The sequence below is a fragment of the Canis lupus genome, chromosome 2 (assembly GCF_048164855.1).
Source record: "Canis lupus baileyi chromosome 2, mCanLup2.hap1, whole genome shotgun sequence".
Taxonomy (NCBI): domain Eukaryota; kingdom Metazoa; phylum Chordata; class Mammalia; order Carnivora; family Canidae; genus Canis; species Canis lupus.
The window spans coordinates 49,059,526-49,074,460 of record NC_132839.1 but is presented as its reverse complement, the minus strand read 5'-3'; the positions used below and the strand labels follow the sequence as shown (position 1 = coordinate 49,074,460).

General features: G+C 49.0%; 1 protein-coding gene across 1 annotated transcript in view; it reads left to right on the top strand.

Moving 5' to 3' along the window:
• Positions 1 to 11,715, top strand: part of ST8SIA2 (ST8 alpha-N-acetyl-neuraminide alpha-2,8-sialyltransferase 2) — a 66,193-nt gene extending 54,478 nt beyond the window's left edge. The window contains exon 6 of the mRNA XM_072798727.1: positions 7,196 to 11,715. Coding sequence (XP_072654828.1) covers positions 7,196 to 7,481 — 286 coding nt within the window. The 3' untranslated portion in view covers positions 7,482 to 11,715. The remainder of the gene's footprint in view (positions 1 to 7,195) is intronic.
• The last annotated feature ends 3,220 nt before the right edge of the window (positions 11,716 to 14,935 follow it).

The window sequence follows — 14,935 nt, the reverse complement described above, 5'->3', positions numbered from 1 at the left end:
CATGCCCATCACGGTCCCAAGAATATGTCCCTAGGGTCCGTCCAGTAGCTGGGTTCCAGTCTCCTCTAGGGGACATGGAGTATGGAAGTACATTTCAGGGCAGTGCTACATAGAGAAAAGGAGGGAAGTCTGTGGTATTAAGGCACAGATGGCATTTTGTCACTTTTCATAGACTATTTTTTTTCAAACAGCAATGCACATAGTAAAAAGAAAAATCCAAACAATATAAAAGGATCTGAAGTGGAAAGTGAGTGAGTCCACCTCCACAGAGGCAGCCTGTTACACTGGTTTTCTGTGTTTATTCTTCCAGAAATATCCACTTTTTACACATAAGGGAGCATGTTTTAAGCACTGTACCTTGCTAAATTCTGGAAATCCTTCCACATCAAGACACACCACCCTGTTCTCCTTCACAGTGTCTGGACCATAATTTATGGGGGCACAAGCCATGGTGGACATTGCAGTTTTTCCCAATCTTTTGCTAGTATCATCAGTGCTACGGTGATCATCTATACCGACATCTGCACTTACGTACCTCTGTAGGCTTGTTCTTTAGACAGGCCATCGCTAAAAAGAGACGCATGTGAGCCTTGTTAGTTTTTATAGAGGTTACCAAATTGCCCTCCCTAGAGGCAGGTACCAATTTACACTCCTACTTATGATTATTGAAAATGCCTGCTTTCCCATAACCTCACCAGCAAGGTAAATTACCAACATTTGTTATCTTTGCCAATCCAGCGGAAAATGCCATCTGATTGTTGTGTGAAATTAGATTCCTTTAATTATGAATGAGGTTAATTATAATTTTTTTCCTATTTGGAGCGGCATCAGTTTAGATCCCAGAATCCAGCCAGAAGTTTTTGGCCCTCAAGAGGTGGTCTTTCTGGATCACTGCTGGGCCAGAGGTGATCCCTGTAGGTGAGTGACAGTCACTTGACTCTTCCAGTCAATGTAAATGTCCCTTCCAGGGACCTGCCCTATAGCAGAAGGAAGCTCTGAAGTAATCGGTGTCATGGTTTTCCTCCTTTCTTTCAGCAACAAAGGTCTAAGGCAACGTTAGCCTGCCTTTCACATGGGCAGACCTAGTGGCAGCTTAGAAGGGTCTGTGGGAAGCCAGCCTCTTCCACTTCCAGTGCCCCCACAGGGAGCCACTAGCCCCCACTTGCTCATTTTCACTCCTGGCTTCATTAAATAGAGATTTGTGATGCACCCATTTTGTGCTTGAGCTATCCTAGCTAGCATCTGGAGCTATATAGAAACAGGAAGCCAGTCCACTTGCTCACAGAATTTTAAATTGTAAGGGAGGAGAAAGGCAAGTAAATGAATAATTATACCATGGCATGATAAGTGCTGTGATCAGAAAAGAACAGCACACAGGGCACAAACCCACTGGGGGAGGTCCAGGAAGTGCCATTGAAGCCGAGACCAGAAAAAGGGGCTACCAGCCAGGAGAACTGGGAGTTGCTATGTCCTCATAGGAAACAAGAAGATCCTTATAGCAGTGTGGCTATGCATGCTGGGTGGTGAGAGGGATCCCAGGCCCAGGCCACAAGGGCTTGGTGACTGGATGTTGTCCTGGGGACTCCGAGAGTCACTAGGGAGTTTTTGGTGGCGTGGTTATCCTTGAAGTTAACCTTGCTTATGTGAGTGTAGAGCACTGCCGTGCGTGAGCATGAAGGCCTGGGGACCAGGAATCAGCCTCAAGCATCCACGGGACTTGGTCGGCCCTGCACTCCAGCCCCAGATTTTGAGACAAAAGCCCCAGCTCTCCATTTTCACAAAGCTGAGCAGCCTTGTCCTGAGATGTTCCTCAGGATACCAGAGCCCTCAGCAGTGTTCCCAAAGAAAAGACAGCAATGGGCTGTGGGTCCTTAGATCAGGGCCCAGGCTGCTGATGTGGATAATGGGAGACCAGGGTTCTGAGGGTCCTGTCCCCGACTTTGCTGCTCATCTTGCACAAAGCGTCACCGAGTGTCCCATGGCAACCACCTGTAAGGCAGTCCTGCTTTTAAGGGACAATATGAGCTAGTTCCCACAAAGTGCTCTTAGCATCTTACAGAAAGCCTTTTGGTTCCTTTTTCCAACAGTGGCAGCCACTGTGCTTGCCACATACCGAGCTCAGAAATTCAGAAAGAAGGATAAATGTGCTTTGGAGATGATTTTGGCGATCCTCATCTATAGCTGTCTATGCACATAAAATACGGCACTTAATCGTCTTAGCAATTGGGGTAACCAATTTGGAAAATAATTACTGCCTTCTTTGAGATTACTTTGCCTTCTAATTAAAATCTCAAGACTGGGATATTAAAGGTGCATTGTCAATACAATGTCCCGGATGCACCCAGCTAACCTCATTTGGGAAGGCAAAATTAATTAGTTTGTGTTTTAACACCCAGCTGTTATCCTGAGGAAGGAAATCGTCTGCAAGTCGGCCACACACACAGTGTCTAAATTGGCCAGAGTGACTGAGGGGGGATAGAAAGGAAATCAAGGATGATTTGTTCCCACATAACTCAGTCAGCTCCCATTACAAGCTGCTCATTAAATGGCGTCCCCGCATCCCCATCAGACATTGCTCAAGAGTGTTCTTGTTCACCCGTGGAGGCAGAATGGAAAATAAGTGGGTCCCTCCATGCCATTGAGCTCTCCATTCATTCTGGAGCCTCCTTTGCTGTTAACACCTGTCTCAGTGATTGATTCTCCTGGGGAAAGCCGACAGCAGATCGAAGAGGGTGGGCACCTCTCTCCCTGTCCCTGCTGGCCACAGGTACAAGGCTGTGTGCCTTCCTGGCTTCCCTCTTTCTCCTTTTCAACTTCTATTTCTCAGTTCCATCTAAGTCAAACATTTGCTGAGCACAATGGAAGCCAGGATAATAATGTTTCTAGGCTGTGCTGCGGTAATGACCCCAGGGCCTCGTGGTTTAGCACAACAGAAGCTGATTTCTCGTTTATGCAAAGTGTGATGCAGGTCAACATGAGCTCTCTTCCAGCCAGTGATCCAGGGATCTAGGATCCTTCCTTCTTAGACTGACATGGCCATTATGAGACACTCTGAGGTTCCTCATGGCAGAAGAGAAAGAAGGACTGCGGGCCCTTAAGGCACATTGGCCCCCCCAAGGGACACCCTTCCTGTCACAGCCTGTTGGCCAGAACTGGTTACATGACCCCAGTTCCATTGCAAGAGACGCTGGGAGATGTAGAAGGGCACATGGAGTGTTTGCTGACCACTTCTGTCCCTGCCACAGTGCTCTGGCTGCCCTATGCATTGAGCCAGGTACCTCTGAACCCCCTACCAGGAGTGTGAGGCATGGCCCCTGCTCTTAAGGAGATGGTAGCACAGTTTTGTGTGGGAGGCCCACTCACCGAGTAATGGATTATCAGGCTGGATTGATAAGCATAACAGTAGAAGTAGAAGCAAAGTTCATGAAAGTAGGTGGAAGTGATTCCCTAAGCATGAACCAGGAAGAAGAGGGTGGAACAGAAGGAACATTTCCAGGAAGATGTAATTCATGTGCTTGGTTTTGGGGCAGAGGAGAGACAGTTCACCACTGGGATATGTGGAGGAAAGTCACATCTGCAGGGAGGGCACAGCACATGTCCATGTAACCTCAGACCTCCTAATGATCAAATTCTTCCCTCCCCACCCCTGAGCACAGCACTGATGTCCTGAAAAGAAATTCATTTCCAAAAGCCTCCTCACACTAAGGCCTTATAATCTGAAAATAAACAAACCACAAATCCCTAATATGGCATTGGTGACCTATGTTAGGGTTTGAATTTGCTCAGGGAGCAAACAGCCCTATGCTCTCATGCAGGGACACTGCAGTGGCTTGCATGTCCCTGAGGAGTACTAACAGCTACTACAGCCAGCTTGTGCCCACCCTGACCCTCCAGAACCACCATGGGGTGGAAAAGGCCCAAGAATCAGAAGTAGGGAGGCTGCATTTTATCTAAGCCCTGTCTAACCAGCTGCATGAGGAGCACCACTGCTCAGGCACATCTCCCTGGACTCCCACGTTTTCCTCTGGAACCTGATAGAACAGGACAAATCCAATCTAGGAGGCCCATGGATCACCTGCAAATACAACCTGTTGACTCACCCAACAGGGCCTCACATGGTGTTTTTAAATTTTTTTCAATAGTTGCCAGCATTCAAAAATTTGAAGAAATTGCATAGAAATCCAGATCTCTGGTAACTCTGGAAAACAATCAGAAAATTTGGCAGCACCACACTAGACAACAGTAAAACTGCCTACCCCTTTAGATGCCACAGTCCCCACTACTCCCTGTTGCCTTGGCAACCCTGAGGCCAGGCACTGGTTTTTCCTGCACATGTTCCAGCTCCCAGCACACTCGGTTACATCCCCTACCAGGCCATTGGGCTAGACGAGTCTCCAGGACTCAACCATCTTTAAAACTCAATGAGTATTCCTTAGGCTTACTCTTTTCCCATATTTTCTCTAAATATACCTTATTCTTAGCAGAACTACCCACCAGTGAGAGCAGGGCTTCTTGTCCTTGGCTGAACATTTGAACTACTGGGGGAGGTTTTTAAAAACCTCAGTGTCCAGCCTGCACCTGGAGGTTTCACTCAGGATCAGTCTTCTTAAAGCTCTAGGTCAAGAAGCACTGAGTTAGAACCGAAAATGCAATGGACCAGCTCAGGAGGGTGTTGAGATCCCTGTTATAGGAGGTGGTTAAGCCAGGGCAGATGAGCACTTTGCAACAATGTGTGGGTGAACCAAAGATCAGCTGCTACTCTCCCAGGATTCTTCTCCTTCCATTCTCCCTGCCTTTACCCCTCAGCACCTTCCCAAGCTCAGCTCAACCCCATTAAATCTATAGGGCACAGGTGGTCTCAGGAAGGGCACCTTATCTCTTAAGCCTCAACCTCAGCATCAAGCCCCCCAACCCCCAAGCCAGCACCATGCCTTCCACATGTCAGTTGGGAGTAAGCCTCTCAGCAGTTCAGGAAAGAAGACATGATGAAGGTCTGCAGGATGCCCATACAGGCTTTTCCCTATTACTTCCCAGTTGTGCTTGTAATTAACAGAGCCATTGTCTTGCTCCCCATCTTTGTCCTCTTCATCTGATTTCGGGTTGAAAAATTCAGCTGCAGGGAAGTTTCTTGGCCCAGACAGGATGAAACAGGAGGAGATGCAACCAGAGTGGTCTTCAACTGAAAGACTTACAACAAAAGCCTGGGTGTCTAGGTGCTGCCCTGGAGGCTAGCATGGTGCCCTAGAGAATCATGCTCACGGGATGGTGTGGGGATTGGGGTGGGGGATATGTTTCACTATATCACATATTACATGATTTACTAAAATTATATGGGTTACTAGGAATCTGTAACTTGTCTGATTCAAAGGCTAATACCTCCTCCCAAAAAAAAAGGATTTAAGGTTAACTTTCTGGAATGTCTTGGTGTTTCCTTTTTGAGGCTGCAGAAAGAACCACTGGTGAAAGGAAGGGCATACTGGAACTTCTCGAAAATCTTACCCCTGCCCACCCAACTTTTTTCCTAAAAGTGCTGTGAAGAATGTGAAACATTTTCAACTTTCAGCAATATGTAAATGTCCTGCCTGGCATACTTTTACTTCCAGCATGAATTTAACTGGTGTGTTTGACTATAAAGTCACACCTGTCACTGTGCTGAGGGTCATCAGAGGCTGCGCTGCCGCTGGGAAGTGGATGTTCCTCACAATGGCAGGCGGAGCACGTGAGATGAGGCGCACAGAGGTTGAGGGCAGAAAAACGTGGTAGTGTCTGGGGTGTGGGCGCGCAGCAGGAAGGAGTTGGTGGTAAGGAATTCTTTCTACCAAGGCATACCCATTGCATTTAAGAGGACTCAGTGTAAGGTAAGGAGAAGCTTCTTACAAGGAATCAAGAGGGTAAACCACACATCCCAATGAGTTCTAAATCCAAGCGGAAGAACCACAGTGGAAAGTCAAACTGGTGGCAAACAGAATGGATGTTTTCCCACTTCTGGAGAAACGTCTAGATTGTGTTGAAACTTGGAGATCCCCTGGTCTATGGCCCACCATAATAGAGATGCGAAAAATTAGGTCCAGCAGGGAGAAGTAACCTGCTACAGCATACAGGTAGCTGTGGACAGAACTGTCACTTGAAACTCAAGTCTAAAAAGTTGGTAGCTCCCCCAGACCTCTGTTTCCTAGACTGTGGAATGGAGATGGGTTCTTCCTCACTGCTGGCTGAAGGAAACTGAGGCCCTCTGTGTGCAGAGATAGCTCGTGCCTTGCCCAGCACTGGGCCCCTGAGCCCAGTGCCATGCTCTCTCCACTTCTCTGTAGCTCATCTTGTTACCCCCAACAGATTCCTAGGTAGGAAGCGGGAACTCCCATTTCAGAGGGAGGTATGCCAATGCCATGGCAGGCCGTGAGAAGAGAGCACAGTAGAACCCGGCTTCGCCAAGCAGAGCACCATCTGGTGTCCCCTCAGCTCTCAGGGAAGCCACCCATGGTCAGAGGTGGGCAGCCTGCTTGAGAGATTGGGGGTCCTGCAGGCAGGGATGGGAAGGAAATCCAATTATGCTCAAGAGACAAGGAAGTCAATCTCTGCTGGGGTCAGGAATGGTGACAGGCAAAGGCACATACCACAGGACCCTCCACAAAGGGAAGGTGGTGGGCACCGTGCATGAGCCACCCTTTAATCAGGGGTCTGCATTCTGTGGCCCGAGCAGCAAGTTGCCACGCCCACATGTGTCATCTGTGGCTCTCTCGTGCTCCAACAGCAGAGGCCGGGAGCATGACTGCAAAGCCAAAAATATCTACCAGCTGGCTCTTTATAGGAAAAGTTTGCCTGCCCCTGCTTTAGATTTCAACAAGCCTGAGCTCAGGTCAAGGTCTTGCCCTTTCTACCTAGGTGACCTTGGACAAGCCACTTTTGTCTGAGCCTCATTTCTGCATCTGGACCTACTAACAGGCTCATTATATTCCCACAAAAGTCATGTATGTGAAAGAACACAGCACAGGGAACATTTCTGTTGCTTAATAAATGTTGGTAGTCAATCCCTGTGAAGGGAATAGGTAACCAGTGGCTCGATTGATCGCCACAATTCTTGGAGTGGCAGGAAGCAGGCTGCTGGACAGTTTAAAGTTGTCCTCTTCCTGGAAAGGAGGATTCACAAACTCATGTTTCTTTTTTGTTTCTTTCCTCACTTCTTTTATTTTTCCAGATACTGGCTGACCAACAAAGTTCACATCAAAAGACCCACCACTGGTCTCTTGATGTATACCCTGGCCACACGCTTCTGTAACCAGATCTACCTCTACGGCTTCTGGCCCTTTCCACTAGATCAGAACCAGAACCCGGTCAAATACCACTATTACGACAGCCTCAAGTATGGCTACACCTCCCAGGCCAGCCCCCACACCATGCCCTTGGAGTTCAAGGCCCTCAAGAGCCTGCATGAGCAGGGGGCTTTGAAACTGACTGTTGGCCAGTGCGACGGGGCTACGTAAGGTGGGCACCCCATGGGACTCAGTGGCTCACATTTCCTGCCAGCTACACCACAGGCAGATGGGAGTCGGGGTGGCACAAACTATAGAACAAGCAGGCTAGTGGTTTTCTTTGTTAAAGTGTAAAACAGTGACCAGAATATATATATCTATACCTGCATATATATATTGACCTGAGTATTTATAACTGTGTGGTGTTCATCTAGCATTAGGCAGATAAGCCACAGGAAGAAGGTGTGGAGAACCCACCCAAACTGGATTGAGACTCAGTCCATCTTTAGGGGCAGAAGGACTTGGCATGAAAAGAAGCCAGTCCCATGACTTTGGATGACAAACTGCCTCCTGGGTTGGAGAGATCTTTGGGCTCATGGATGGATAGAGAGCCACCTGTTGGCAGCTGCCCCGAGCCGCTGAGATACGCAGATTCTGGGTGAGCCAAGACCCAGAGGGGACAACCTGACCCAAGTCTGAAATGGTGCTGTTCACAGAGGAGAAGGAGGTTGAGGGGTCCAGCCTGGCAAAAGAGTACAAGGATACCAAGAACCAGAGGCTACTTCAGAGCTGTGGGCCTGGCCCCGCAGACTTAGAGGTGAACTGTCCAAGGGATGATCCACAGTGGACCCGGCTGTCCCAGACAGGCTTCCACAGCTATGGAGAGAAGGCTAGCGAAGAATCCATGGACAGTCCAAATTCTGGCTTTGCAAGAACCACCAAGACCTAGACAGAGCAGACAGATGATACTAAAGAGCTGGTATGTTTCCCTGGTGTTTTTGGAAAATTGAGATTTCCTGCTCAGGGGCAGCACTCCACCCCACAACAGGGCAGAAGAGTGTCCAAAATGTGGTTGTTTGATGGATGTTCTTTAAAGAGACTAGTGCCCCCCAAGGAGGAAGGGACCCTGAGATCTCACCCTCTGGGTTAGCCCACTTCCTGCTCTATTAGAATGTCACATGAGGGATGGTACTGTCCCCTTCTCCCACTAGGGAAACCACAGCAGAGGCTTGAAAGGGCTCTGTCAAGATAAATGTCACCCCTTTAAAAATATATATGATTGCCTTTCGGGGTGCCTCACAGAGCCCCAGAGTGTGAGACCTGAACATATGTTAAGCACCTAGCTCCATTTCTCTGACACCACTCTGTTTGCTTTCTGCATCGTGCACTCACGGGGCTTCTGCAGCCAGACTGCTGTGTCAATGTCACTTTCTCATCATCTTCCTATCCTGATGGTCACACAAGCCGGCATGGAGCTCCAACACCAAGCTTCTCAAGTCTGCAGGGAGAGGTTCCAATGTCCACCCCCATCCCCACCTACCCACCGTCCTCCAGAGGCAACAATTTTAGAATTTCACAAAATCCTTTTTGCCCTCTATTAAGATTAATTGTTAAGATTCTTCTTTTTTTTTTTTTTTTTAACCCAAAGCCAAATGCAGTATCCAAACACTGGGCATAATCTCCCCCAGGGAAATCTGGGCTCCATGCCAATCACTTAGGGGCTGGAATCAGAGGTCACATATAGACAAGCCTTGGCAGGCTTGATTTGTTGGATGTATTTCCCTGCCTGATAAATAACAGTGTTTTAAAACATATTTGAAAGATAAGTAAAAAACCATTATCTTGAAGGTGAAGGGAGTTAAGAAAAGTTAACCAAGATCTGCTCCTAAGCACACGAGACCGGACATAATTAATCAGCGGCGACTCAGAACAGGACATTTGCTCTAAATTAATGGCTGCTGGGAAGCAAGCGGAGGCGTTAGGAGGATACTCAGAACCATTCACCCCACACGTGGGTGCTCCAGCTCCAAACCACAGCTGCGATCGCCACCCTGCATCTCTCTGCTTCTTCCCTTCTTGTCCTTGCTTCAAGTCTGATGCTTCAAGTTGATGCTTCAAAGTCTGAGATTTGGGATTTGCATCATAAAAATGAATATTTAAAAAAGCAACAGCCCTAACAGCCTCTGTGGGAACTGAGTGGTTTGGACTCCCTTGCAAGAAGTGGAAATAATTAACATCATATTTTACGCTTCTCCAGAGCCTTTCATCTTGAGGATCTCAAAGGCCCTGGAAGACATTTAATATCTGAAGCTGGCAATGCCCTGGGGAACAGGTAGTCTTGCCTGGGCCTCAGTGGATTAACCAAGGCTTTGGACTCCAGAATGTTCCAGTGGTGAGTCCTGAGGGGAGCCGGGATGTCAGGTCCTGGAGTTGGCCCCACGCTCCGTGTACCAGCCAACAGCCTGCCCTGCAGGGCACTTCAAAGCAAGAGCTCCGTGGAAGAGATGGCTTTCCTTCGGTCCCATATTGGTCTTGGTTCCTTAGACGGACACTAGTGGCTGCTGAAGTAGAAGGAGTCCTGAGAACGTGCCCTCAGGTTCTCTCCAGAGAAGAGCTGGGAAGCCAGGACCGTCCACATCCCTCCATTCCCCTACTCACAGGTCCTGCGCTGCCGAGTGCTTCCCATCTGATGGCAGGAGCTCCAGGGGCCTGGGCTTCCCACCTGGGTGTGCCCCTCCACCTGGGTGTGCAGGCAGGAGGCAGCCCATCCCCTCTGCCCACTGAGAGTAGCTAACTGCACAGGCCAGCTAGCTTGTGTGGCCCCGAGGAGTCCCAGCCTGCACCCTGCTACCCTCCTCCACCGCCTTGTGACTGCAGTGGTCACAGCCATCCTCGGAGCAGGAGACCCTTTCAGTCACCTCCTATTGACCATGAGTCAGTCTCCAAATGCCCCACCATCACTCACCCTGGAGCCTCTGAGACCTGCATGCTCCTCAAGCCCCCAAATGCCCACCAATTTGCCATCGGCCACCTCCTTGGCTGAAGAGAGGGAGCCATCTGAAATGCCAACTCTCCTCCAGATCTCTTGATCCCTTTCCTCCCCACTCCTCTCCTTCCTCCCATTTCTGAAGAAGTGACATCCTCCTCTGGCCAGTGACATATTGCCACACACCCCAGCCACTCCTCTGCCACGTCTGTCCTCACTTCCACCAGGACACACTCGTCCACCCATCCCGGCTCCTACAGCCTCTTCCCTCACCTTCCCTCCACCACCAGCCCCGGGAAGGGGTCTCTGGTGCTTGCACTGCCGTCCCCTACACCTGTCTGGCCTCCTTGCTCTGGGGACCTGCGATTCAGGGCCCTCCATGTTGCCACATGGAAAGACCCTTTGTCGTCCCCCAGCTCCCCACCTCGCTGGGCTCCACAGCGACACCTGCTGGACACCTGCCCTTCTGTGCCCAGGATGCCATGTTCTCCTGGTGTTTCTCTTCCCTTCCCAGAGCCTCTTCATCATTTATTTATGTATTTATTTATTTAAGTATTTATGATTTATTTATTGCCACCCTTCCCTTGATCTTAAAAAGGACCCAAGGTGGGTCAGACCATTATTTCCCTCCCTCCACCTTGCCTCACTGCACGGACACTCCCTACTTTGGCACTTTCCATTGTGCCCCTACCCCCCTGCTCCCATGGCACCATAGATTCCATATATCCGAAGCCAAGTTTATCATCTCTGCCTCCCCTTACTCCACGATCCCCCCTCTTCTTGCTAGAGGCCCCGCGAGCCTCTCACCCCCCAAGTCTGAGACCCTAAAATCATCTTCGACTCTTCTCCATGGGTTCCCTTGTCACCCCTCCCCACCAGCACTGCCCTTGCTTCCCTTGCTTGCACAATTTTAGCAGCCCTCTCCTCCCTCCTGCTTCCCCTCTGGGCATGTTTGCACAGCCCCCATCTGTCCTGCACCTGCGTAGGCATTTATCTCCAGGCATTCACAAACCTTCAAAAGTCACCCCCACCCTGGCCCACAAAATAAGGTACAAGTCTCCACCCTGACATTACAGATCACCCAATAAGGCCCCGTTCCTTCTTTACATCCTGTACCGGTCCATCTGGAATCGTCATTTCTGGAAAGGGTGCCTGGTTTCCCTGTCTCTGTGCCTTTGGTCTTGCTGTTTTCATCTCCTGGGACTCTCTCTTCTGTTCCCTTTAAGGCCCATGCAGAAACCACATCTTCCATGAAGCCCTCCCTGATCTACCAACCACTGGGATCTCTCCCTCCACTGAACCACCGTAGCACTTTATTTGTGCCTTTCTAATGGCACTTACCATATTCTGCCTTGTATTATAGTTATCGTGCACTTGTCCTATGAGTGTTCTTAGATTGTAAGCTCGCCAAGGGCAGGGACTGTGTTTTATTCATCTGTATCCATCACAGCACCCGGAGTGGTGCATAGCACATAGCAGTTGCTCAATAAATGTTTGTTGGATTAAATCCTGAATGCCTGTGGAGGACTGTGTAATTAATGGTCATTTTGCATCAGGAATGTCATAAGAACCTCCAAAAAATCCTATGAGTTGGGCAGATGCAGAGATCATTATTCCTATTGGATGGGTCATAAAATTGAGGCAGAAAACCTACAGGAAATCCCTGTAGGGGGCTCACTGGCAGAATTTGCACCCAGGTCCTATCCCCACTCCATGGCATCTTCTGCTAATCCTTGTGGCTGGGTCACTGCAAATTGGAAATTGACCCCAAGCACAGTCTTGGCTGTCATGGGTCTGGCATTACCTTCACAGAGTCAGACAAACCTCAGCATGAACCCCAGCTTGTGTGCCCATCAACAAAGGCAAAGTCTCCCTCCTTTTGGAGGAAGACAAAAGCCATTCAGGTTTTATCAGGCCCAGGGGGTGGAGCTGTGGGACCTCATAAATCATTCCCACTGCTGTTGTCACAGGGTACGAAGCCATCCGTCCAGATGGCAAAGAGACCAACAGCTCCAAGGGGCTGCTGTTTGATAAATCTCTTCATGCCTAATTAAAGCTCCCCTTCCAAAATGAATGGAACAGGGACATTCGTTGATGCCGGTCAGATGGGACTCCAGACGTGCATGCTGCCTCATGAATGCCCTCAATAGCATCCCCAATGACACCAACAGCCTGCCCTAGCCCGCCTGTCTCTCACCAGCACTGCTAGATGTCATCATTCCTTCCTGTCTTCATCTCCTTCCTTCTGCTTCCCCTCCCCAAGGCTGTTCCCTTTGGCATCTACCAAGAACCTGGCGAGCCTAGGGACCTAGGTTGCAGCTCTTCTTGGGTACCTAAGCCTTGACTAGGGTACTGTGGTGGGATGGCAGGAAGGGAGGAGGTTGGGAGCAGTCTACGCCATCTCTTCAGGAAGCAAAAACACAAGGGGCTCTGATCTAATGGCAGGTTTTCCATAACAGAGGGTGAGTGTAGTGGTTTCCATGGTTACTATGTGGAAGCAATGTTTTTGTTGCCCTTGGGCTTCATGGTGAGGGTAGGAGTTTCATTTCCATCCTTAGTGATCCAGGTAGTGGGGCTAGTTTCCACATACTGTGCATAGAGCCATCCAGCCCCACATCATTTTCCAGAATCCCGCCCCAGTTGTGTATAGCCACAGCCCAACGGAACAACCCAACGAGATCACTAAACATTCCTCATGGCCCCTCCTGTTCTCACAACATCCTTCCCCTCTCCAGAACCTCGGGTGGGAAACGGGTCTTCCAGGGGTTCCAAGAGCTGTGTCAGGAAGGACCCAAATGCTCCAGCCACAACCGCATGTTCTAATATCAAAGACGTTTCTCCTGGGTGCCTGTGTTGCTCAGTCGGTTAAGCATCTGCCTTCAGCTCAGGTCATGATCTCAGAGTCCCGGGATCAAGCCCTATGTTGGGCTCTCTGCTCAGTGGGGAGCCTGCTTCTCCCTCACCCGCTGCCTACTCCCCCTGCTTGTGCTCTCTCTTTTTCTCTCTCTCATTCTATGTCTAAATAGATAAATAAAATACTTAAAATAAGAAGAAGGAAGGAAGGTAGGAAGGAAGGAAGGAACAAAGAAAGAAACAAAGAAAGAAAAAACGAGGTTTTTCCAAAACTGACCTAGCAGCAACAGCTGGGAGCAGCCAGTCCTTGGGGAATTAATAGAAAATGAGAGCCAAGCAGTGGGGTGACGCCCAGAGGCCTGCACGGATCCTAACAGTGCAGATTCCAGTGACAAACACTGAGGTGAGTCAGAGCAGGTGATTCCACAAAACAGCCCTTCAATTTGGTTCAAAGCACTTTCATTCCCAAAATGAGGTTGTCACAGTGGAGCTGCTAGATAGAGTCTGTGAAGGGACGACTGGCAATCAGAATAATTAGTTCTTCAGGGAAGTTGGGTGTTGCAAAGAAGACCAGTCTGGGGCGAGCTGTTTTGCTCAAGAAGGGCCAGCCTTGTGCTTTTTCCTTCCAACCAGGGGTTGGCAAGCATGTAATTCACTGTAGTAACAACCAGGCTGCTGGTGCTCAGGAGCAACCCACCTCGCCTCAAGAGCTCTGGGACCTGCTCTTGGTGGGGAGGATCCAGAGGATCCAGAAGCCTGCACTCAAGAGCAGCAGGACACGAGGGAAGCCGGTCAACATGGTATCATCTCATCCGTAATATGGAGAAGCCACCTACCTACCTCCTTCACAGAGTTACTGTGAAAATGCAAATAAAGAATGGGGGTAGAGAGAGAGAGAGAAAAGCTGGGTGGGAAGGTGGTTAGGGACATGAAGCAAATCAAGTGTATACAGCTGTGAGTTTGCAGGGCTCTCCCCATGTCATCGCCCTGCTTAAACATGTTAGTGGTTTTCCTTTGCTCTTGGAAGAAAATGCTTATGTTTGCAAGTCTGCAAACCATTCCATGGTTTATGTGGTCTTGAAACCTCTTCCCTTCTGGTTCACTACATTCCAGCCACAAGGGCCCTTTTGCTTCTCCTAAAACTTTCCAACTTCATTCCAGTCTCCGAGGCTTTGCACGTGCTGTTCCCTCTGCCTGGAAAGCCGCTTCCCCTGCTCCTTGCAAGCTGTCTCTTGCTCATCTTTCAAGTTTTGTATTGAGTGTCACCTCCTGAGGAGTCCAACCCTGGTATCCCTCAGCTAATTACTCTCTATTATCTTTCACATTATCCTGCTAGGCAGGTGGTCTATAGAACCTATCTGAATTATCTCATTTATTTTGTAGTTCTCAACCCTGAGAAATTTCATGAAAGACCTCGATGCCCAGGCCACACCCTGCAGAAGTTTAATCAGTATTTCTGGAAAATAATCAGGGACATCAGTATTTTTTAAAATATTTTATTTAAATTCGGGACCCCTGGGTGGCTCAGTGGCTAAGCGTCTGCCTTTGGTTCAGGTTCTGATCCTGGGGTCCTGGGATCGAGTCCCGCATCGCTTCTCCCTCTGCCTATGTCTCTGCCTCTCTCTGTGTGTCTCTCATGAATGAATAAATAACATCTTTAAAAATGTTTTTTCTTTAAATTCTGTTTGCCAACATATAGTATAGACATCACCATTTTTAAAAAGCTCCTTCTAATGCACAGCCAAGACTGAGAAACAATGACATGTTTGCTTCCCCATTTATTGTCCGCCTGCCCTAGTAGAATGTTCAGTGGAAACTGATTTCTTACAGTAGTATCTTGTGCCCC